This window comes from Heterodontus francisci, chromosome 17 (genome assembly GCF_036365525.1).
Source record: "Heterodontus francisci isolate sHetFra1 chromosome 17, sHetFra1.hap1, whole genome shotgun sequence".
NCBI classification, from domain to species: Eukaryota; Metazoa; Chordata; class Chondrichthyes; order Heterodontiformes; family Heterodontidae; genus Heterodontus; species Heterodontus francisci.
Window position 1 is genome coordinate 74,755,848 of NC_090387.1, and position 23,577 is coordinate 74,779,424.

The 23,577-nt window shown below is 45.6% G+C and overlaps 1 protein-coding gene across 1 annotated transcript in view; it reads left to right on the plus strand.

The window, feature by feature from the left end:
• The window catches only part of LOC137378595 (uncharacterized), a 207,407-nt gene that overhangs the window by 97,267 nt on the left and 86,563 nt on the right, over positions 1 to 23,577 (plus strand). The window contains exon 36 of the mRNA XM_068048896.1: positions 20,650 to 20,812. Coding sequence (XP_067904997.1) covers positions 20,650 to 20,812 — 163 coding nt within the window. The remainder of the gene's footprint in view (positions 1 to 20,649; positions 20,813 to 23,577) is intronic.

The window sequence follows — 23,577 nt, forward strand, 5'->3', positions numbered from 1 at the left end:
CATTCAGTCCAAGATCCCTCACTTCCTCTACACTTCTCAGTATTTTCCCGTTAATCGTGTATTCCTTTGCTTTGTTTGACCTCCCCAAATGCATCACCTCACACTTCTCCAGATTGAATTCCATTTGCCACTTTTCTGCCCATCTGACCAGACCATCAATATCTTCCTGAGGCCTACAGCTATCCTCCTCGCTATCTACCACATGGCCAATCTTTGTGTTGTCTGCAAATTTCTTGATCACGCCCCCTACATCCCTACCTTTACGTCCAAATCGTTAATATATACCACAAAAAGCAGGAGTCCAGTACTGAGCCCTGCAGAACGCCACTGGAAACAGCCCTCCAGTCGCAAAAACACCCGTCAACAACTACCCTTTGTTTTCTGCCACTGAACCAATTTTATATCCACCTTGCTGCATTTCCCTGGATCCCATGGGATTAAATTTTTTTAACCAGTCTGCCATGCCTTGCGAAAATCCATGTAGACCACATCAACTGCACTACCCTCATCTATCTTCCTTGTTACTTCTTCAAAAAAATAAATCAAGTTGGTCAAACAAGATCGAAGAATGTGGCACATTAATTTCACCACATGGATATTAAATTTCAAATTGTTGCTGGGAAGAAGAGAAGGCCTATTACAAGGGCTGCCAGACTGGCGGGAAAGAGATTTTTGCATGTTACCAGACAGTACTTGAAAGGACAAAGGGGCTATTCCCTGCTCTAATTTTACCCACAATGGACCTTTGATCACCAGGTATTGTGTGTAGAGGAGACATTCCAAGGTCTGCTAGGACAAGACAATCCACAAGGGCCAGGACTGGTTAGGTGAGCTGGTCACAACTGGCTGTTGCAGGTTTTTTGAACTTGCCACAGAGAATTTGAACTCAGAAAGCTCCTGGCTCCTGGATTGAGAACATCTCTCTCCTGTCTGCTCCCATCTCTTTCTCACCAACTTTGGAATCCATTGAAGACACATGAACCCCAAGAGAGAAAAGTCTCCTACAGTGAACAAGGTTTAAGAAGAATACTGGGCCCCGATGAAAAGCAAGAATTGCCTACAAGCAAGGATTCTACAGTGAGCTCGAAGAACCGTAACAACTCTTCAGATATTACCTCAAACCTATCCACTTTATTTTTTTCTTCTGCTCTTTTCTGTCTCTATCTGCATGTGTGTATTGCGTATGCATGATAGCGTGGGCGCGTTGTTTATCCGTAGGCATTAACCAAATTAGAGTTTAAGTTTTAATAAATTTCACTTTTCTTCTTTAAACCAAAGAAAGCCTATTTTTGCTTGTTTTTTTGCCTTATAATTGGAAAGCGGAGAACAAGGATTCACCAAGGGGGAGCTCAAAACACGGTGTGTTTAAAATTAAACACATTTACAGTAAGTCCAGGTGAAGGCTGAGACGGACCCCTGGACACCTTTCTGACCTGGTCGTAACAGAAATTTGGGGGCTGGTCTGGGATTTTAGCTACAGACAAACGAGAGATATTGGAAGTGGGAAGCCAAATTGTTCCCAAGCAAAAAAGAGCAAGTTTTCAATACAGGTTTTCTTGTGGTTGTGTGTGATTGAATACTAACATTACTGCAACTGAAGCCAGTAGCTCTCCAAGCCAGGGTGAAGTAACTTGGAATAAGTTAAAGGCACTGTCTATGGAGGAGTTGAGGAAAATGGCTGAGCAGTGTGGGATCACTGTACGTGGCAAGGCTAGGATGTCTGAACACCTAAGGCTAGTGGCCCACCATTTTTCCCTTGAATCTGAAGAAGCAGAAGCAGTGCTAGAAGCAGACTCTGTCAGGGTATTGTTAGCAAAGATAGAATTGGAACTTCACTTTGGAAGGAGTAACAGCAATGCAGAGTACTGGGCTAATGGGAAGATTCTTGGTAGTGTAGATGAGCAGAGAGATCTTGGTATCCAGGTACATAAATCCCTGAAAGTTGCTACCCAGGTTAATAGGGCTGTTAAGAAGGCATATGGTGTGTTAGCTTTTATTAGTAGGGGGATCGAGTTTCGGAGCCACGAGGTCATGATGCAGCTGTACAAAACTCTGGTGAGGCCGCACCTTGAGTATTGCATGCAGTTCTGGTCACCGCATTATAGGAAGGATGTGGAAGCTTTGGAAAGGGTGCAGAGGAGATTTACTAGGATGTTGCCTGGTATGGAAGGAAGGTCTTACGAGGAAAGGCTGAGGGACTTGGGGTTGTTTTCGTTAGAGAGAAGGAGGAGGAGAGGTGACTTAATAGAGACATACAAGATAATCAGAGGGTTAGATAGGGTGGATAGTGAGAGTCTTTTTCCTCGGATGATGATGGCAAACACGAGGGGACATAGCTTTAAGTTGAGGGGTGAAAGATATAGGACAGATGTCAGAGGTAGTTTCTTTACGCAGAGAGTAGTAGGGGCGTGGAACGCCCTGCCTGCAACAGTAGTAGACTCGCCAACTTTAAGGGCATTTAAGTGGTCATTGGATAGACATATGGATGTAAATGGAATAGTGTAGGTCAGATGATCGGCGCAACATCGAGGGCCGAAGGGCCTGTACTGCGCTGTAATATTCTAATTCTAATTCTAAAAAAAAAGGAAACTTGAATTTGAGGAAAGAGAGAGGGAGAAAGAGAGAGCCTTCCAGAAGGAACATTAAGAAAATGAAAGGCAGGAGAGAGAGCGAGAAAGACAGAAGAAGGAATGAGAGAGAGAGAGGAGAGAGAGAGAGAAAGAATATCCTAGAAAGAACGCGAAGAAAGAGAGTTGAAGTGGCTTAACTGGGGGTTACAGAGTAACCCCAGTGAAAGCATTGCCAATATGGAGGGGTGTAATTCAGGGCTGGGTACAGAATTCTTAAAACGAGCTCATCTAATCCCAAAATTCAATGAGGAAGACGAGGAGGCATTTTTGTCTTTTGAGAAACTGGCCAGGCAGCTAAAATGGCCACCTGAGACCTGGCCTCTTTTACTGCAAAGCAAGCTAACTGGAAAAGTCCATGAGGCTTATTCCCTGTTGCCAGATGAGAGTTCATCAAATTAGGAACTGACCAAAAATGCTATCCTCAGGGCATAGGAATTAGTACCTGAAGCCTATCGCCAAAAGTTTAGAACCCACAAGGAGCAAGCTAATCAAATTTATCTGGAGTTTGAAAGAAGTAAGCAGCTGGTTTTTGACCAGTGGCTGAGGGCTCTTAAAGTACAGCTTAGCAATGAGAATCTCAGGGAAGTAGTTCTGTTAGAGGAATTTAAACACTCTTTCCCACTCTACATAAAGACCCATGTAGAGCAGCAGCGGGTTCAGAGACCCTGGCAAGCGGCCGTTCTAGCTGATGAGTTTGCTTTAATTTATAAGTCGATTTCCCAGGGGAGAACCTTTCCTGATCACCCCCACAAATCCAAAAAGGACAAAGGGTGGGAAGGTGATATCTACCCAGGCAGTCCTGGGAGAGAAAGGAAAGTAGTAGACACAGGGGGCCCTCCTGCAGCCAAAAAGGAAGTGTTGTGAGCAAGAGTGAGACCCGGAGACCTGTGTGCTTCCATTGTAATAAAGCGGGGCATTTAAAAGCTGACTTCTGGAAACTAAAGGGAAAACCTGTAGCGTTAATCAGAGCACACCCGCTCAGTGAAGAAGAGAACCTGATAGAAAGCGCAGCAGAACAAGCTGTGGCTTTAACTGCAGTAAGAGTGGAACCAGTAAGCTTACTATGGCCAGTGCAGGAAAAGCTAATAGGATTCCTGAAGGCTATCAGGGTTTTGTGTTTGAAGGGAAAGTAACCCCATACCCCTTGAATGAGGCAAGCAAGCCCAATGTGATTCTCAGGGATACAGGGGCCACTAGATCCCTTTTACTGGGAAAAGGCCTGACCTTTCCCCCCATAGGGTGTAGTGAACACCAAAATGGTGGTGAATGGTATTGGAGGACAGTGTATGCCTGTACCTGGTGTGCGACCTAGTTTCAGGACTGGTGACCATAGAGATTGTCCCTAGTTTGCCTGTGGATGGGGTTAACCTGCTCCTAAGTAATGATCTGGCAGGGGTGAAGGTGGTAGCCCCCCTAATAGGGAGAGAAAGACCACAGGAGGTCAGAGAGACAGGGCAGTGGCAGGAGATGGTCCCCTGCAGTTTCCCTGAATGTGTAATGGATCAGGCCATGATCAAACCAGCTCCCCCAGAGGAGACTGCATTGGCATTGCCGCAGATGACCATGAGGTCTGCCTGTCTGAAACTTTATTTGGAAAGTTAGGAGACCCAGGGAATGAATTAAATAGATTTTCCTTAGGTGAGGCTCAGTGAGCCGACCCAGTACTGCGAGAATTAGCATAGGCTGCCCAGTCTGAAAGTGAGGCAGACGGAGCCCCTAATTGCTACTATTTAAAGAATGAGGTACTGATAAAGAAATGGAGTTCTCCTCACAGACCTGAGAGCAAGGAGTGGACAGTAGTTCACCAGTTAGTGGTGCCACAGAGGTACCAGAGATAAATATTAAGAAGGGCCCATGAGAGTACAGTAGCTGTACATGCCGGTGTACGACAGACCAAAGCCCGCATAAGACAGCAGTTTAATTGGCCAAAACTCCACAAAGATGTGGTGGAGTGCTGCAGGAGTTGCCACATGTGCCAGGTTGAGGGGAAACCCCAACCCCAACCTGCACCCTTATGTCCTGTACCGGTGTTAGTAGGACCCTCCAGCAGAGAGCTGGTGAACAATAGGGGACAGGCAGGCACACGGCTGGCAAAAAGTTAGGAAGAGAAGGGAAAAAAGTGACCAAGAGAGCAGGTTAAAAGAAATCCGGGAGGAATCCCAGATGAAAACCCCTACTGTCCGGTCAGCCAACCCTGAAAAATTTGAAAAGTTAGACACCACATCCTCCAAAGTAAATGCAGACTCTAGAAGCACCCTACCAGAGTTGCTAACAGCATTTACAGGAACCTGCAGAGGCAAAGAAAGGACCACTTGGCAGCACAGAAACCGTGAGGATAATGCCTCACCTAGTCAAACATAGAAACATAGAAAGTGCCACATGAGAGTACAGTCGTGTCTGCACAAATACCTACGGGCAGGGGTGTCCCAGAGAACAAAGGAGAGATTAACAAAGAATACTCCCCCACAGTCAGAGAAAAAGGGAACCACCCATCTCCTGAAGTAAAAAGACTGTGCATGACTCAACAAAGCACTGAAAGAGAGTTTAGGATAGACCCGCCCACTACTAACTCTCCTGAAGAAAAATGACCTCAACAGGAACCAAGTCCCGAGGCAGTCATGGCAATGGGCAAACTGAAGAAAAACTGCCCCACAGAACCAAATGTTTACTGGGATGCCAAAAAGGGGAAATTAAAGCAGCACTAGCACCCAGAAAAGACAATTTTAATAAACTTTAAGATTTATGAATGAATGGATAAATGAGAGAAATTCATGGTTTTCTGTACCTTATATATTACTTCTCTCAACTCTTTTAATGAAAAGTGCTTTTTTCAAATCGCATTTCATTCCCCTGAATGTGGAGGTGTCATGCAGGCCCCCACCTGCCAAGAATGAGGCACATTAATTTTGCCATATGGACATTAAATTTCAAATTGTTTCTGGGAAGAAGATAAGGCCTATTACAAGGGCTGTCAGACTGGCGGGAAAGACATTTTTGCATATTACCAGACAGTACTTGAAAGGACAAAGGGGCTATTTCCTGCTCCAATTTAACCCATAATGGACCTTTGATCACCAGGTATTGTGTGTAGAGGAGACATTCCAAGGTCTGCTAGGACAGGACAATTCACAAGGGCCAGGACTGGTTAGGTGAGCTGGTCACATGACTAACTGGCTGTTGCAGGTTTTTTTGAACTTGCCACAGAGAATTTGAACTCAGAAAGCTCCTGGATTGAGAACATCTCTCTCCTGTCTGCTTCCATCTCTTTCTCACCAACTTCGGAATCTATTGAAGACACATGAACCCCAAGAGAGAAAAGTCTCCTACAGTGAACAAGGTTTAAGAAGAATATTGGGCCCCAACGAAAAGCAAGAATTGCCTACAAGCAAGGATTCTACAGTGAGCTCGAAGAACCGTAACAACTCTTCAGATATTGCCTCAAACCTATCCACTTTATTTTTTCTTCTGCTCTTTTCTGTCACTATCTGATACACTATGTGTATCACATATGCATGATAGTGTGGGCGCGTCATTTATCCGTAGGCATTAACCAAATTAGAGTTTAAGTTTAGGTTTTAATAAATTTCACTTTTCTTCTTTAAACCAAAGAAAGCCTATTTTTGCTTGTTTCTTTGCCTTATAATTGGAAAGTGGTGAACAAGGATTCACCAAGGGGGAGCTCAAAACACGGTGTGTTTAAAATTAAACACATTTACAGTAAGACCAGGTGAAGGCTGAGACGGACCCCTGGACACCTTTCTCACCTGGTCATAACATTATCTTCTTACTCTTAATGTATTGAGAAAAAATCTTTGGGTTCACCTTGATTTTGCTTGCCAATATTTTTTCATGCCCTCTCTTTGCTTTCCTAATTTCCTTTTTAGTTTCACCCCTCCATTTTCTATATTCTCGGCTTTCTGTGCTATTGAGTTTTCGGTGTCGGACACCAGCTTTCCTTTTCTGCCATAACTTAGGGTGTTAAAAGAAGTGGGTAGTGAGATAGTTGATGCGTTAGTTTTAATTTTCCAAAATTCCCTAGATTCGGGGAAGGTTCCATTACATTCGAAAATAGCCAATGTAACTCCTTTCTTCAAAATGGGAGGGAGACAGAAAGCAGGAAACTACAGGCCAGTTAGCTTAACATCTGTCTTAGGGAAAATGTTGGAAGCTATTATTGAAGACGTTATAGCAGGGCATTTAGAAAAATTCAAGGTAATCAGGCAGAGTCAGTATGGTTTTGTTAAAGGGAAATCATGTTTAACCAACTTATTGGAATTCTTTGAGGGAGTTACATGTGCTGTGGATAAAGGGGAACCGGTGGATGTATTGCATTTAGATTTCCAGAGGCATTTGATAAGCTGCCACATCAAAGTTTATTGCAGAAAATAAAATCTCATGGAGTAGGGAGTAACATATTGGCATGGATAGAATATTGGCTTGCTAACAGGAAACAGAGAGTAGGCATAAATGGGTCATTTTCTGGTTAGCAAGCTGTAACGAGTGGGATCTGTGGTGGAGCCTCAACTTTTTACAATTTATATAAATGACTTGGATGAAGGGACCAAAAGTATGGTTGCTAAATTTGCTGATGACACAAAGATAGATAGGAAAGTAAGTTGTGAAGAGGACATAAGGGGACTACAAAGTGATGTAGATAGGTTATCAGAGGTGGGTGGAAATGTGGAGTAATCAGTTCAGCCACAAACTTATTGAATGGTGGAGCAGGCTTGAAGGGCCGAGTGGCCTCCTCCTGCTCCTAATTCATATGTTCGTATGTACTCTGTAAGCTCCTTGACATCCATGGGAGCTCTGGATTTGGCCGTCTCACCATTTTTCTTTGTGTTTACTCTGAACCCCTTGAATCTCCCCTGTGATTGCCTCCCACTGTTCTGACACTGATTTACCTTCAAGTAGCTGTTTCCAGTCCACTTTCGCTAAATCACTCCTCAGTTTTGTAAAATTGGCCTTGCCCCAACTGAGAACTCTAACTCCTGTTCTATCTCAGTCCTTTTCAATAATTATGTTATAACTGACTGAATTATGATCACTTCTGCCAAAATGCTCTCCCACTGCCACTCCTTCTACCTGCCCATCTTTGTTTCCTAAAACTAAGTCTAAAACTGCACCCTCTCTTGTTGGACTTGCTACATACTGGCCAAAAAGGTTCTCCTGAATGCACCTCAAGAATTCTGCTCCCTCAATTCATTTCACACTAAAACTATGCCAGTTAATATTGGGGTAGTTAAAATCCCCTCCTCTTGCCATATTGTTCTTGCACTTCTCAGATATTTGCCTACATATCTGCTCTTCTATCTCCCTCTGACTGATTAGGGGTCTATAATACACTCCCAGCAGTGTGATTGCCCCTTTTTTGTTCGTAGCTCACTCCATATGGCCTCATTTGATGAACTTTCCAACATATCATCCCTCCTCAGAGCTGTAATAGTTTGCTTGACCAAAATTGCCACTCCCCCTCCTTTCTTATCCCCCTCCCTATTGCATCTGAAAACCCTGTTATCAGGAACGTTGAGCTGCCATTCCTGTCCCTCCTTAAGCCATGTTTCTGTAATAGCTATGATATCATACTGCCTCGTGTCTATCTGTGCCCTCAGCTCATCTGCTTTATTTGCTATACTCCTTGCATTGAAATAGATACCCTTGAGCACTGCCAAACTCTTTTTTTTATTTTCTAACCTTTGTTTCCTCTGTCTTCCAGACTCATCCATTAAATTTCTGCCTTCCATTTTCATTTCTGATTTTGTCCCAACCGAGTCTACACTCAGGTCCCCATCCCCATGCCAAACTAGTTTAAACCTTCCCCAACAGCACTAGCAAAACTTCCCGCAAGGAACTCAATCCCGGCTCTGTTCAGGTGCAACCCGTCCAGCCTGTACAGGTCCCATCTCCCCCAGAGCCGGTCCCAATGTCCCAGGTATCTAAATCTCTCCCTCCTGCACCATCTTTCCAGCCACGCATTCATCTGCCTTATCCTTCTATTTCTGTACTCACTTGCATGTGGCACTGGAAGTAATCTGGAGAGGACTACTTTTGAGGTCCTGCTTGCTAATTTCTTACCTACCTCCCTAAATTCTGATTGCAGAACCACATCCCTCTTTCTACCTATGACGTTGGTTCCGATGTGGACCACGACTGCTGGCTGTTCACCCTCCCCGTTCAGGAATCTCTGCAGCCACTGAGTGACATCCTTGACCCTGGCACCAGGGAGGCAACACATTATCCTGGATTCACGTCTGCGGCCACAGAAACACCTGTCTATTCTGCTGACTATTAAATTACCTATCACTATGGCTCTTCCAGTTTTCCCTGTACCCACCCTGTGCAGCTGAGCCACCCGTGGTGCCATAGACTTGGCTCTGGCTGCACTCCGCAGGTGAAGCATCACTTTCCTCAGTATTCAGAACTGAATACCTGTTGGGGAGTGAGATGCATTCAGGGGTCTCCTGCACTACCTGCCTGATTCTTTTTGACTGCCTGGTGGTCACACCTCTCTCCCTGCAAAATCTTAAGCTGTGGGGTGACCACACCTGTAACCGTGCTATCCACATAGCTCTCAGCCTCACGAATGCACCGTAGTGTTGCCAGTTGCCGCTCAAGTACCAAGACCCGGAGCTCAAGCTGCCACAATTGACAACACTTCCTGCACAAATGGTTCTCCAGGATACGGCAAGCATCCCGGAGCTTCCACATAGCACAGGAGGTGCACTCTTGGGGTTCAAGCAACCCTGCCATTCCTTTCTTTATTAGTTGACCCTTTGCTACTGCTAAAAACAACTTTACCAATACTACAACACCTTAGAATTACGAATAAAACCTTACTAGTACTGATAAATCCTACTAAAAAAACAATACAGTTCACTGGTTAAAATAAACCTTACTCAGAAAAAATACTCACCAGCTACTCACTTGTTCCTTATTATTAATGCTTAATTTTTACTCTTTTTTAGTCTGCCAGTAGTTGAGACGCTATAATCCAGGTATTTACACACGCACCCTAGCAGTAATGTACTAACCCAGCTATTTACTGATACTCCCTAATAGCAGTTACTCACCAACCAATCACTTTGCAGCTTTCCTGTGATGTCACTGTTCACTTTGTTTTCCAACTCCGGCGCTCCAGGACTCCTCTCCGCTGCTCTCACGGAAGGTAAGTGCTGTAGGCCATGATCCTCGGGCTGTATTTTCCGGCTTCCTGCTCCGTGTTCTTCCTGCAGGTCCGCTCCTCTCCGCTGCTGTCCCAGAAGGTAAGTTGAGCAGAAATCTGAACCATAACTTTACTTCTGAAAACTAGCACATTTTTAAGTGCAATAGATGCCCAAATAGCTGATTGTGCCCAAAACAGAAACTCTCGCCCCTGATCTGCAATAACTAATTCTAAATAAAATTGACTTTGATTATTTTATTTAGTACCAGGCTAGTAGCTTCCTCAGACTTGCCATATTCGTGTATGTCTGTTCCAGTTACTATTATAGCATGAGTGTAACTGTGCTTAAATTGTTACTCCATGCATGCAAAAGTATTTAAATCAATGTGACAAGTCTGTATGTCTAAATCATTTCTGTAGGATATGGTCAGGTGAAGGGAATGTCAGTATCCCCTTGGGTGTAAATTTTATAAACATTCACAATGTACAAACTGCTTTAAGGGACATATAAACTGTATAACAAGAGTAGGAGCTTTGCAGTATGTGTGAGCAGTATTTGCGTAAACTTTACAAAGATATATAAATTGTGGAATACATTAATTATATTGTGTAGGCACAATAATGTATGTATGAAACAACAGTCTGTCGGAGTACGCTGTACAGTGTGTGGTACATTTATCAATGAGGGGTATGGCACAACCTGCAATTAGGTGTGTGGTGCAGTCTGAAATGAGGTGGTGGTACAGTCTGTGCTGGGTTGTTTGGTACAGTCTGAGATTGAGTGTGTGGTATAGTCTGAGATTGAGTGTGTGGTACAGTCTGAGATTGAGTGTGTGGTACAGTCTGAGATTGAGTGTGTGGTATAGTCTGAGATTGAGTGTGTGGTACAGTCTTAGATTGAGTGTGTGGTATAGTCTGAGATTGAGTGTGTGGTACAGTCTGTGATGAGGTGTGTGGTACAGTCTGTGATGAGGTGTGTGGTACAGTCTGAGATGAGATGTGTGGTATTGTCTGAGATGAGGTGTGTGGTACAATCTGAGATTGAGTGTGTGGTATAGTCTGAGATGAAGTGTGTGGTATGGTCTGAGATGGGGTGTGTGGTACAGTGTGAAATGAGGTGGTGGTACAGTCTGTGATGGGTTGTGTGGTATTGTCTGAGATTGAGTGTGTGATATAGTCTGAGATTGAGTGTGTGGTACAATCTGAGATCGGGTGTGTGGTACAGTCTGAGATCGGGTATGTGGTAGAGTCTGAGATGAGGGGCGGTATTATATGCACCTCGTGGTGTTTCTAACAGCAGGGCCAAAAGTTAGTGGCACCTCCGCTCCTGCCCTTTTTACCAGTTACCACGTGATTATTATTTCAAACTTAAGTTCTGGTGCGGCACGGGAGACACGTGCAATCATATGGCATGGACGGCTTTTCATTGCTGGAACCTGCTGTCATTCTGCAAAGTATCAATAACAGCACTGCTATAAATCATTCTGCACTGCAGTATTGGAGGATCAGCAGCTTGACCAATTTTCCCCATGATAGAGAGAGCTTTCTATGTTATCTCCTGTGATGTGGTGTCTGATGAAACATAAATGAGATGTGTGGAGTCCAGTTGGTTGAAGATCTCAAACAGGTTTATTTACAGCTAGACTATTATATACAGTACAGAGCTAACTATTTATTGAACCTTACTCTAGGTGATACAGAGTGACTCTGGCTCTGAGTCACATGACTGCGTCCTGGTACTTGGCTCAGAGCATATTAAGATCTTGAAGGGACATCACTCTTAAAGGCAATCATGCAACATCTCCCTTTAATCATTATAATTTATTACCCACCCTCATCCATTTTTCATCCTTTCCCATACCATCACCACCTGCCCTTTAGTTATTTTTCATCTTTCCATCTCCACCACCACCACCACCACAATGTCAGCCAGCAGGCAGAGACCAGCCCTACAGCTTAGTGATGCCTCCCTGCAGGTGCTCCTCCAGGCTGTCAGGGAAAGGCGGAGATCATCTTCCCTGCAGATGGCCTCAGAAGACCCTCCCACCTGACCAAGGCAGCCTGGACAGAGGTGGCAGAGGAGGGCTTGAACCCTGGGGTTACACAGTGTCAGAAACAGGTTAATGACCAGCTCAGATCGGCAAGGGTATATGATGCGTACGAAGCTTTACAAATGGTCTCTTGTGGGCTCCGTTAAACTTTATATCTGTCAGAGGGCAGCCATGCCATGCAGTCGAATGCGTGATCATCCTTGGTGCCACATAGCAAATGTGTCTACAGAATGTGCAACTCTAGCATCTGGTAGCACTTGGATGTAGCATGCGACTGACAGGTACTGCATGTACACAAGGGATATCAGGCATCGCTTGACATGTCATTAACTCATCACTTCCTTGTGCAGGACAAGCAGACGCACAATGAATGGGAGCAATCCAACACAGCGGGTGATGTGCCGGACCTGCACCTCCTGACCCCAGCAGAGGAGGAGGCAGTGCAGATTGCCGGGGAGGAGAGAGGAAGATCCATTGTGGACGGCGAGGCTGGATCATCAAGATGTAAGGATAAAGTGTCAACCTTACTGTTGATGCTCTATGTGCACACAGAAAGATCGTGTGAACATAGAATCATAGAATCATAGAAAGTTTATGGCATAGAAAGAGGCCACTTGACCCATCATGTCTGCCCCGGCCAAAAAACGAGCCACCTAGTCTAATCCCACCTTCCAGCATTTGGTCCATAACCCTGCAGGTTACAACACTTGAGGTGCATATCCAGACACTTTTTTAATGTGTTGAGGGGTTCTGCCTCTACTATCCTTTCAGGCAGTGAGTTCCAGACCCCGACCACCCTCTGGGTAAAAAATGTTTTCCTCATCTCCCCTCTAATCTTTCTATCAATAACTTTAAATCTATGCCCCCTCATCACTGACCTCTATGCTAATGTAAATAGGCCTTTCACATCCATTCTATCCAGACCCCTCACAATTTTGTACATGTGATGAGCTCATGCTGTGATGATGCTTAATGTGCTTCTGTTTGTTCTCCACTGCAGGTATCTGCACCCGCATGACGGGATGCCAGCAACATGTGAATCTGCCTCTGGGGAAGGTGAAGCCAGTCCCCCAGAGGATACGCCATCACCTGCTTCTTCTGCAACCTCTGCCAGCACAGTTACATCCACACGTCCGCGGGGGGTTTGCGCATAGAATCAGGGTCACAATCTGGTGGGCACAACACAGACATTTCCCAGCAGCTGAGGGAGCGTGTGCCAACCAGATCCCTGACAATCAGAGGACTGCTGGGGACCAGGCTCCTACTGAGCCCCACGTTGATGATGGTCCTCTGTTCTAGGTCACATGAAGTTTGCTGGAATTGCTGCGAGCACATGTGGAAAATATGTCAGAGATGCCTGAGGTCATGTGTGACTTTGCAGGTGTGATGGAGGAGTCCATGCAATCCATGACGTCCCAGGCATGTGAGCGTATAGCTTCCTCCATGGAGGGGGTGGCGACCACCACGGAGAGCCAGGTCGAGCACTCGACCCAGAGGCACTCTGACCTTCATTCCATCGCTGTAGCAATGGGCTCTGTGCAGCAGTGGCTAAGCGAGAAGGGGGCATGGCACCTGGACCTCCCTCCAGGTACCCCTTCCCCTCAGAGAGACAGGCAGGTGCCATCGTGCACACAGGTGGAGGAGGAATGCATGTCAGCTACCCCAGGGCCTTCCTCTCAGGCCACCCCCAGGCTAAGTGGTCTCTCCTCTTCCCCCGTGACATTGACCCCCTTAACACCTGCAGGCGAGCCCAACGGGGATGCACCTGCACCAATGCTGGAGACCCCCAGTAGGATGGAGCCTTCACGGCCCCATTCCTCCAGAGGATGCCCACCATGGTCATCCAGGGCAACAAGGCAGTGCAATGAGCAGACTGTGCCCACCTTAGCTGCTAATGTCAGGGTAGCACCAAAACATAGTGGCCGAAAGAGAAGGATTAAAGAATTATAAGCACGAAGGTTGCACGGGTGGTCAAAGTAACATTGTGACACATGTAAATAGATAACAATACATTCATTTGCTTTATAATTGGATACATTATCGTCATTCATTGAGACTTGCCAAGTAAAGAACTAAAATGTAATGGCACGCCTCATGGCTGGCACGCTTTGATGCTTTTAAAGGAGTGACGGACATGGTCATTCTTCTTTTAACTTTAAGGTTTGATCCTTCATTCTTCATTGACTGCCAGTTGTAGTGTGGTAATAGGCAGTCATTGAGAAATACCTTCATATATTGGCTCAGCAAGCCCTCCTACGCCTTGCAAAGGATTTTGTTCGAGCTCAGTCACAACTCGGAGATGTTAGCCGGTGCAGGTGCACTGAAAGTGATATTATGGTGTAGCTGTGTCTAATTGAGTGGGTATGGCTGGATGGTAGACATATGTTCAAATGTGCCACAGGTTTTTTTCAATTCAGTATTCAGTAGCCAGTGTGTTCAGCAAAGCTCCACTCCACGTGCAATTATAGATGGCAGAGGACGTCTGCTTTTATATTTGAGCAATGGTTAGGCTGACAGGGGTAGGTCAACATCGCAGGATGGCAGTGTAGTTCCTACGTTGGAACTGTAATCAGGTAAGTGCCTCACTCTTGACTGAAATAGCTAAATGTAAGGTTATCCCTGATGTCCCGCCCAAGTCTCTCATTGGCCCTGGCAAATTCACATTAATGGGCTCCTCCTCAGGATGATCCAAATTGTTCTCCTCTGAGGCGGAGTGGTGCTCCTTCCGTTCCTCCTCGTCCTGCACAGGTTGTATAGAGCACAGGAGCATACGACTTATCGTGAGAACCTCTGTGGTGCGTACTGCAGAGTGCCTCCTGACCTGTCAAGGCAGCGGAAGTACATTTTCAGCAAGCCAGTGGTGTGTTCGTTGATCGCTCTAGTGGAGGCGTGAACTGCATTGTATGGATCTTCAGCTGCGCTTTGGGGATGCCGCGCTGGTGTCATCAACCATTTCCAACGGTGGTAACCCTTGTCGCTCTGGATCCAGATGTCAACTTGGACTGGAGCTTCAACGATCCCCATTAGCTGTGATTATCACAAAATATATGCGTCATGATAGCTTCCTGGGAAATGAGCATAGACCTGCATGATGTTTCACCTGTGGATGTAAACCAGATGAACATTCAAAGAGTGAAAGCCTTTGCAATTCACAGATGCAGCTGGCTGGTCCCAGGGAGCTCTAATGGCCACATGTCGATCACCCTACAGTCGATCACTCCTTGCACTCCAGGGAAACGAGCAATAGTGCTGAAAGCCGCTGACCTTGCTGTCTGGTTGTCCTCATCTACTGGGAAATAGATGACATTGGTGGCACAACGGAGTAGGGCATTGGTCACCTCTTTAATACACCTGTGAAGGCAGCCTGTGAGATGCCACAGATGTCGTCCCTTGAGCGCTTACAACAGATTTAAGTACCACAGTCACCTTGAGGGCAACTGGCATGGGGTTCCCACCAAAACCATGTGGTTGCAGGTCCTGCTGAATGATCCCATAAATCTCAGTGACCATTTCAAGTGACATCCTCATATGTTTCTGTCATGGCCACTCCAAAATCTGACGGTGATTTGTCCTTGTCCTGAGAATGGGCTGATGAGCCAGCCCCACTGTCTTCTATGATGCCTTCCCTGGAGGGCATCATTCTGAGCAGCCACCCCCTCTTGTGATGCCTGCTGATGCTGTTGCAGCAACAGCCACTGAGTGGCAGGAGCCCTCCTCAGTCACTTTTTCTGCTCTTGTGGCAGATGTACCAAGAATATTGGGTGTAACAGTTTGAATGAGACAAGAATTAAACTTCAACCTTGTTCGTCCATGATGTTGAATCATTGAACTCATGAGCAGATAGCTTGTATTTGCCTCCCATTGTGCACAGCCACAACTCCACCCACCCAACACTGGTCTCCTCCCACTTTGATCTGCAATCGTTGCACACCCACATGATTTATCGTTTGATTTGGAAGAATGGAGCGCATCACATTCAAGGCAAGTTCCTCCACCTTCTGCCCTCCTACAGTCTGGAATGAGGTGTGTAGTACAGTCTGGGATGAGGTGTGTGGTACACTTTGGGATGAGGTGTGTAGTACAGTCTGGGATGAGGTGTGTAGTACAGTCTGGGATGAGGTGTGTGGTACACTTTGGGATGAGGTGTGTAGTACAGTCTGGGATGAGGTGTGTAGTACAGTCTGGGATGAGGTGTGTGGTACACTTTGGGATGAGGTGTGTAGTACAGTCTGGGATGAGGTGTGTAGTACAGTCTGGGATGAGGTGTGTGGTACAGTTTGGGATGAGGTGTGTAGTACAGTCTGGGATGAGGTGTGTGATACATTCTGGAATGAGTTATGTAATACAGTCTAGGATGAGCTGTGTAGTACAGTCTGGAATGATGTGTGTAGTACAGTCTGGGATGAGGTGTGTGGTACACTTTGGGATGAGGTGTGTAGTAAACTCTGGGATGAGGTATGTAGTAAACTCTGGGATGAGGTGTGTAGTACACTCTGGGATGAGGTGTGTGATACATTCTGGAATGAGTTGTGTAATACAGTCCAGGATGAGCTGTGTAGTACAGTCTGGGATATGGTATGTGGTACACTCTGGGATGAGGTGAGTGTTACACTCTGGGATGAGGTGTGTAGTAAACTCTGGAATGAGGTGCGGGATATAGTCTGAGATGGAATGTGCAGTAGAGTCTGAGATGAGGTGTTTGGTACAATCTGTGATGGAGGGATGGATTTTATGCTTCATTAGAAGATGGGTTTTTTGGCAGGTGTGAGGGGGGCCGGAGAATTAGAATTAGAATTAGAATTAGAATATTACAGCGCAGTACAGGCCCTTCGGCCCTCGATGTTGCGCCGATCATCTGACCTACACTATTCCATTTACATCCATATGTCTATCCAATGACCACTTAAATGCCCTTAAAGTTGGCGAGTCTACTGCTGTTGCAGGCAGGGCGTTCCACGCCCCTACTACTCTCTGCGTAAAGAAACTACCTCTGACATCTGTCCTATATCTTTCACCCCTCAACTTAAAGCTATGTCCCCTCGTGTTTGCCATCCTCATCCGAGGAAAAAGACTCTCACTATCCATCCACCCTATCTAACCCTCTGATTATCTTGTATGTCTCTATTAAGTCACCTCTCCTCCTCCTTCTCTCTAACGAAAACAACCCCAAGTCCCTCAGCCTTTCCTCGTAAGACCTTCCTTCCATACCAGGCAACATCCTAGTAAATCTCCTCTGCACCCTTTCCAAAGCTTCGACATCCTTCCTATAATGCGGTGACCAGAACTGCACGCAATACTCCAGGTGCGGCCTCACCAGAGTTTTGTACAGCTGCATCATGACCCCGTGGCTCTGAAACTCGATCCCCCTACTAATAAAGGCTAACACACCATATGCCTTCTTAACAGCCCTATTAACCTGGGTAGCAACTTTCAGGGATTTATGTACCTGGATACCAAGATCTCTCTGCTCATCTACACTACCAAGAATCTTCCCATTAGCCCAGTACTCTGCATTGCTGTTACTCCTTCCAAAGTGAATCACCTCACACTTCTCCGCATTAAACTCCATTTGCCATCTCTCAGCCCAGCTCTGCAGCCTATCTATGTCCCTCTGTACCCTACAACACCCTTCAACACTATCCACAACTCCACCGACCTTCGTGTCATCCGCAAATCTGTGCATAGTCGTCCGACGCTGTAGTGCCGGTTTCCAATTTTCCCAGAGGTGGCGAAGTTCTGTGGCAGCACCTCCACCGCGATGCGACAGGGTCCTAACTTAAACCTGTTACATACTGTTTTGCATGAAATTTTATCTAATTCACCGCTATCCTACCAGGCGTTCGCATTCTTATGCATGACATGCGGCATTCACGTGCCTTCACTTTCCCATCTTTGAAAAGTTGGTGCCGCTGAAGTGAGAGACATCGGTGCCTGCAAAGGTTAGGTAAGTTATCTGTTGTTATCTTGTGGAATTTTTTTTCACATCGGACTTTTCCCTGAGCTCATTCTGCAGATGTGAGGGAATGAGGGACCTCTGCAAGTGCATACTGGGATACTGTTGGGGGGGGGGAAGGAGGGAATTCTGCAATCCAACCTCAGGAGACGCCATTAACAGCGTCACCAATGCCGCCTCCACTGTGTGATTCGGGGGGACGGCCACCGTCATTATGCTAAATGGCCGCCCACCACTAACCTCACAGGTTGGACCGCCGCCATGTTGTGCACCCACCACCACTCTCGGCGGCAGGATAATAAAACCCAGCCCGGAATGTGCAGTACAGTCTGCGATGAGGTGTGTGATGCAGTCTGAGTTGAGGTGTGTAGGAAAGTCTGAAATGAGGTGGTGGTACAGTCTGAGGTGGGGGTGTGTGGTACAGTTCGAGATGGAGTGTGTAGTATAGTCTGCGATGAGGTATGCAGTACAATATGAGATGAACTGTGTGGTACAGTCTGAGATGAAGTGCATAGCATGTGTGACTGTCTGTTTGACTATTGTGGTAAAGTCTGTATTAAGCTGTATGTTGTGTTATACAGTCTAGGCTGCACTATATAGTCTCCTCGAACTCAATGCTTAAACCTGTTTTTGCTTTTTAGTTACAGATGTTCACTCTCCTTACTGTTCCAGCCACATTCCTAGAAGTACCTAGTAACTGCTATCATGCCTAAACGAAGTAAAGACATAGAGTTAGTCCATCTCGTTCGTGACGTGCCGCTGACTCCCAGAAGCTCCACTCCTAATTCCCAGTATGCTTTAGATTTACCCAATGTGCCCAGCTACTGCACTTCCAGTTCTCGGTTACCTCCACTTAGCCCTAGGAAGCAAACATCTGGGGTCATAAACCCCAACTTCTTGACTGAGGAATGGTCTCCATTACATCGTATAGGTGAACATAATGTACATTATGTTTGATGATTGCTTTATGTTTTTTATTTTGTGTATCAGCTTGTTTGGTTCTGGTGTATGTCTGTAATTGTCTATCTTGAGTCCTGTGCATGTATAACTTCAATCTTGTTTGTGGTGCGTAGTTATGGTCAATGTCTTAGATCTCGCAAAACAATCTTCGGACTTTCTGGATCCAGTCAGTGACCCCTTACTGACCTCAGATTTTCCTGAGCCCTGAAGCACAATGGATTAGCATCCACCTCTGATATTTCTTGAGGATTAAACTATTTTACGTTCACGGGACAAGATTTATAAAAGCAGATTTAAATAAGAACATAAGAACAGGAGTAGGCCATGCAGCCCTGTGAGCCTGCGCTGCCATTCAATTAGATCATGCCTGACCTGTATCTTAACTCCATCTATCCGTCTTTGTTCTGTAACCCTTTAATACCCTTGATAATCAAAAATCTCTCAATTTCAATTTTGAAATTTTCAATTGTTTCCCCAGCCTCAGCAGCTTTTATGGGGAGAGACTTCTAGATTTCAACAACCTTTATGTAAAGAGGTGCTTCCTGACTTCATCCCTGAATGGCCTAGCTCGAATTTTAAAGTTATGTCCCCTGTTCTGGACTTCCCCACCAGAGGAAATAGTTTCTCTCTATCTACCCTATCAAATCCTTTAATAATCCTAACCACCTCAATGAGATCGCCCTTAAACTTCTATATTCAAGGCTGTACAAATCTATCTTCATAATTTAACCTATTATTCCCTTAGAAATATTAGCAAAATTGTGACTTAAACCATTGAAATAAATGTCAGTACATCATGGATTTACCATGATTTTATGACAACACAAATATAACGCCATAATAACTTGAATGACATCATAGCAGGACATCCTTATTGGCTGAGAAACAGAGTGTGAATGATATCTACTTAGTGAGTCATTGGTGCTTTACTATCTCACACTCTGCCCTGGCACCAGCTTTCTCAGTTCATTATGTACCCACTGCACCTTCCACTTCAAAGACTTGTGGGTAGATAGATAAATTGGCCATTGTTAAAATAAGTTGCCCCTAGTGTAGATAGGTGGTGGGAGAATTCAGGGAAGGTGGGGATGTGTGAGGGAAAAATGGAATTAATATAGGATTAGTATAAATGGGTGGTTGATGGTCGGCATGGACTCGGTGGGCCGAAGGGCCTGTTTCGGTGCTGTATGACTCTAGGTTAGGTAACATCTTTGGAGAGAGAGACAAAGTTAATGGATCTGATATTTACAGGGAGGGTGCAGGGGAAGCTGAAATGGCCAAAGAACCCAGCTGGGCCAAGGTGCAGAGATACTGCCCAACATAACAGCAGGACCTCAGTGTCCTTTTTTTTGTTCCGTTTCCCACCCGGCAGCCAGGCAAACTGACAGCCTGACTAATGGCCGAGAGGGAAAACTGTGGCAGGAAGCCTCAGCCAGGGAATTTCCTATTAAAAAACTAAAATAATGAGCTAGCATGCAAAACTGCAAAAGGTATTATGGGAATATGCATACCAGACATGGAATTCTTAAAGTAAATAGTAATCAAAGAGAGATTACCACCCAAATGTCCTCTAAAATAGAGAGGTCTGTCCCCGAGTAAGTATTGTCTTAGAAACCCTCCCGAAGCTTGTAGTGTAATTGTGATATGTTGCAGGCACTGTATTTATCACACATTCTGTTCAGTTCTTTAATGCCACACTCCCAGGATAAATTATCCTCACTGATATATCGTCTTTCAATGAAGTAGCGTTGTGTATGTGGTGACATCAAATAAACATGTAGAGCTCTGGGAGGGAAGTGAGTATTCATACTGGAGTGAGTATCTGACTGGTATTTTGGCCAGTGTTGTGGTCAATATTTCATTTCCATCTTACCTGCCTCTTTAATCCGTTAGATTCTCACACTACCTCACAGCCCTCAGTCAACATCGAAGATGTGGATTCTGAAGGGGATACCTTAACACCCGGGCATGGCAAGTTGCCACCAATTCAAGTACCCTGTTCACCATACAAGAGCCGGACACTTACAGTACCTGATGCCCCCATGTCGTCACGAAGGTATGAGCACAAACCAAGATCAATGAGCAAAGGTAGCTAGGTTGCACTGGTGGGAGCATGTGGTTGAGTGCTGGAGAGTTCTGTACTGGAATTCCCTCTGTTTCTCCAGGATCTGGATTTGCAGTCTCAGTGCAAACCTGGGAGCCAGGGTATGCTGGCAGCTAAGATCTTACAAAGAGAGCTTGACAGGGTTTTAACCTGAGCTGAGCAGAAACAAATAAAATTCAATAAGGCCAAGGCTGCATATTGGAAATAAAAATGGGAGGCCAATAATGTTCCCTCTAATTTCCCTTTGCTGTACCCGCCCCATTTGTTGCAGCCACACATGCACACGTCTTAAAGAGAATGCTTATTATGGGCGGCCTGTTTGTCCCCTGTGCAGTATGTTCTGGACTGCTGCATTGCCGAGCACCCACACAGCTTAGAGGGAATGTTGGAGGCAAATGTGCTCCACAAATGAGATAGAACTTGCCAAGGGAAGGAGACACAGGGGTGTTAATTTGCTTACCATATAGAAACAAAAAGCAGACATCAGTGAGAAATAAGATCTCAGAATATATTATCAGATCAGTTGAATTCAATTTGTGCTAAACCTGTAAAATAGGGAGATCAGTTGGTATGAGGATGCATTTAATGTTTGGCAGAAGAAATTAGATCTACTATTAAAAAAACAAATGAAATAAGATTAATACTGAAGAATACAAAGTATAGCACATTGGTAGAATGATTGAGCAATATAGGTCTACAATGAAGGAAATAAGGAGCAGAAGGAGACTTTGAAAGGAACCTGGGAGTTACAGTAGACTCATCTTTTTCAACTTAGAGATAAAGGGGTGATTTTCTAACTTGACATTGCTGATTATGCACTGAATTCCCAATATTAATGTGTAGAGGCCCTATAGGTGGTGCAGAAGAGAGCAACAAGGTTGAATTCTGGTTTTAAAATGACATGAGAAATGAATGGTTATGGATTGCCAGCCTCAGAGAGGGATGTCTCAGAGGCATACTTTTAGAGATGTAAAAGATACTTAAAGAATGTAATCCCAGTCCAAAATGTTTAGAAAAACCTGGAAGAGCAGGTACTTATTCAGGGCTGGGAAGGGTAACTTCAGGACAGGCACTGGAAAGCACTTCTTTACACTTAGGCTGATCAATAGCTGGAACAGGTTGTCAAGAAGGGAGCTTGAAGACAACACACTGAGGAATGTATGTCTGGGAGTCTTCATCATATAACATTTATTTAAGGATGCACTTGCTGGCAACATAACCAATAGGTGGCGGAGTACTGGCACATGTGCAAATGCAGCCTCATCAACTGAAATGTCACTGTCTGCGACGTCTCTGGCAGCTACCAGTAGTAAAGGTGGTGCTGCTCAATTTAACACAAAAAAAGAATTGAACCCAAATCCCCTCACCCCTCAAAGGCTGCAATCGCTGCCTCCACACCCCCAACAGTACCCTCTCGCAATCGCACTTCAGTTTCCAGCTCCCTCCTGCGATGGCTGCTTCAATCTCCGTATTCAATTTTCCGCTCCCTCCCGACTGCTTGTCACTCCATACCGCATTTCTCTCCCATGCCCAACTAGTTGCCATTCCTTCCTGTCGCTCGTTCCCTGCCTTGCCGCCCAGGTTGCAGAGGGGAGGGGGAGTGAGTGGGGTGCTAGCCGCAAGGCGGGAAGCGAGTGGCGGGATTGAGTGGTAACCAGTCAGGAGCGGCGAAATGGAGCAGTGAGAAGGCAGTCACAGGAGAGAACGGCGGAATGGAGATTTTAAAAAATTTGTTCCTGGGATGTGGGCGTCACTGGCTAGGACAGCATTTATTGCCCATCCCTAATTGCCCTTGAGAAGGTTGTGGTGAGCCGCCTTCTTGAACCGCTGCATGTGGGAAAGGTACACTCACTGTGCTGTTAGGAGGGGAGTTCCAGGATTTTGACCCAGCGACAGTGAAGGAACGGCGATATCGTTCCAAGTCAGGATGATGTTTGGCTTGGAGGGGAACTTGCAGGTAGTGGTGTTCCCATGCATCTGCTGCCATTGTCCTTCTAGGTGATAGAGATCATGGGTTTGGAAGGTGCTGTCTAAGGAGCCTTGGTGCGTTGCTGCATTGCATCATATAGATGGTACACACTGCTGCCTGTTTGCGTCGGTGGTGGAGGGAGTGAATGTTTGTGGATGGGGTGCCAATCAAGCAGGCTGCTTTGTTCTGAATGGTGTCATGCTTCTTGAGTGTTGTTGGAGTTGCACCCATCCAGGCAAGTGGAGAATATTCCATCACACTCCTGACTTGTGCCTTGTAGATGGTGGACAGGCTTTGGGAAGTCAGAAGGTGAGTTACTCGCCACAGGATTCTTAGCCTCTGACCTGCTCTTGTAGCCACGGTATTTATATGGCTACTCCAGTTCCGTTTCTGGTCAATGGTAACCCCCAGGATGTTCATAGTAAGGGACTCAGTGATCATAATGCCATTGAATGTCAAGGGGAGATGGTTATATTCTCTCTTGTTTGAGATGGTCATTGCCTGGCACTTTTGTGGCACAAATGTTACTTGTCACCTATCAGCCCAAGTCTGGATATTGTCCAGGTCTTGTTGCTTCAGTGTCTGAGGAGTCACAAATGGTGGTGAACATTGTGCAATCATCAGCGAACATCCCCACTTCTGACCTTATGATTGTAGGAAGGTCATTGATGAAGCAGCTGAAGATGGTTGGGCCTAGGACACTACCCTGAAGAACTCCTGCAGTGATGTCCTGGAGTTGAGATGATTG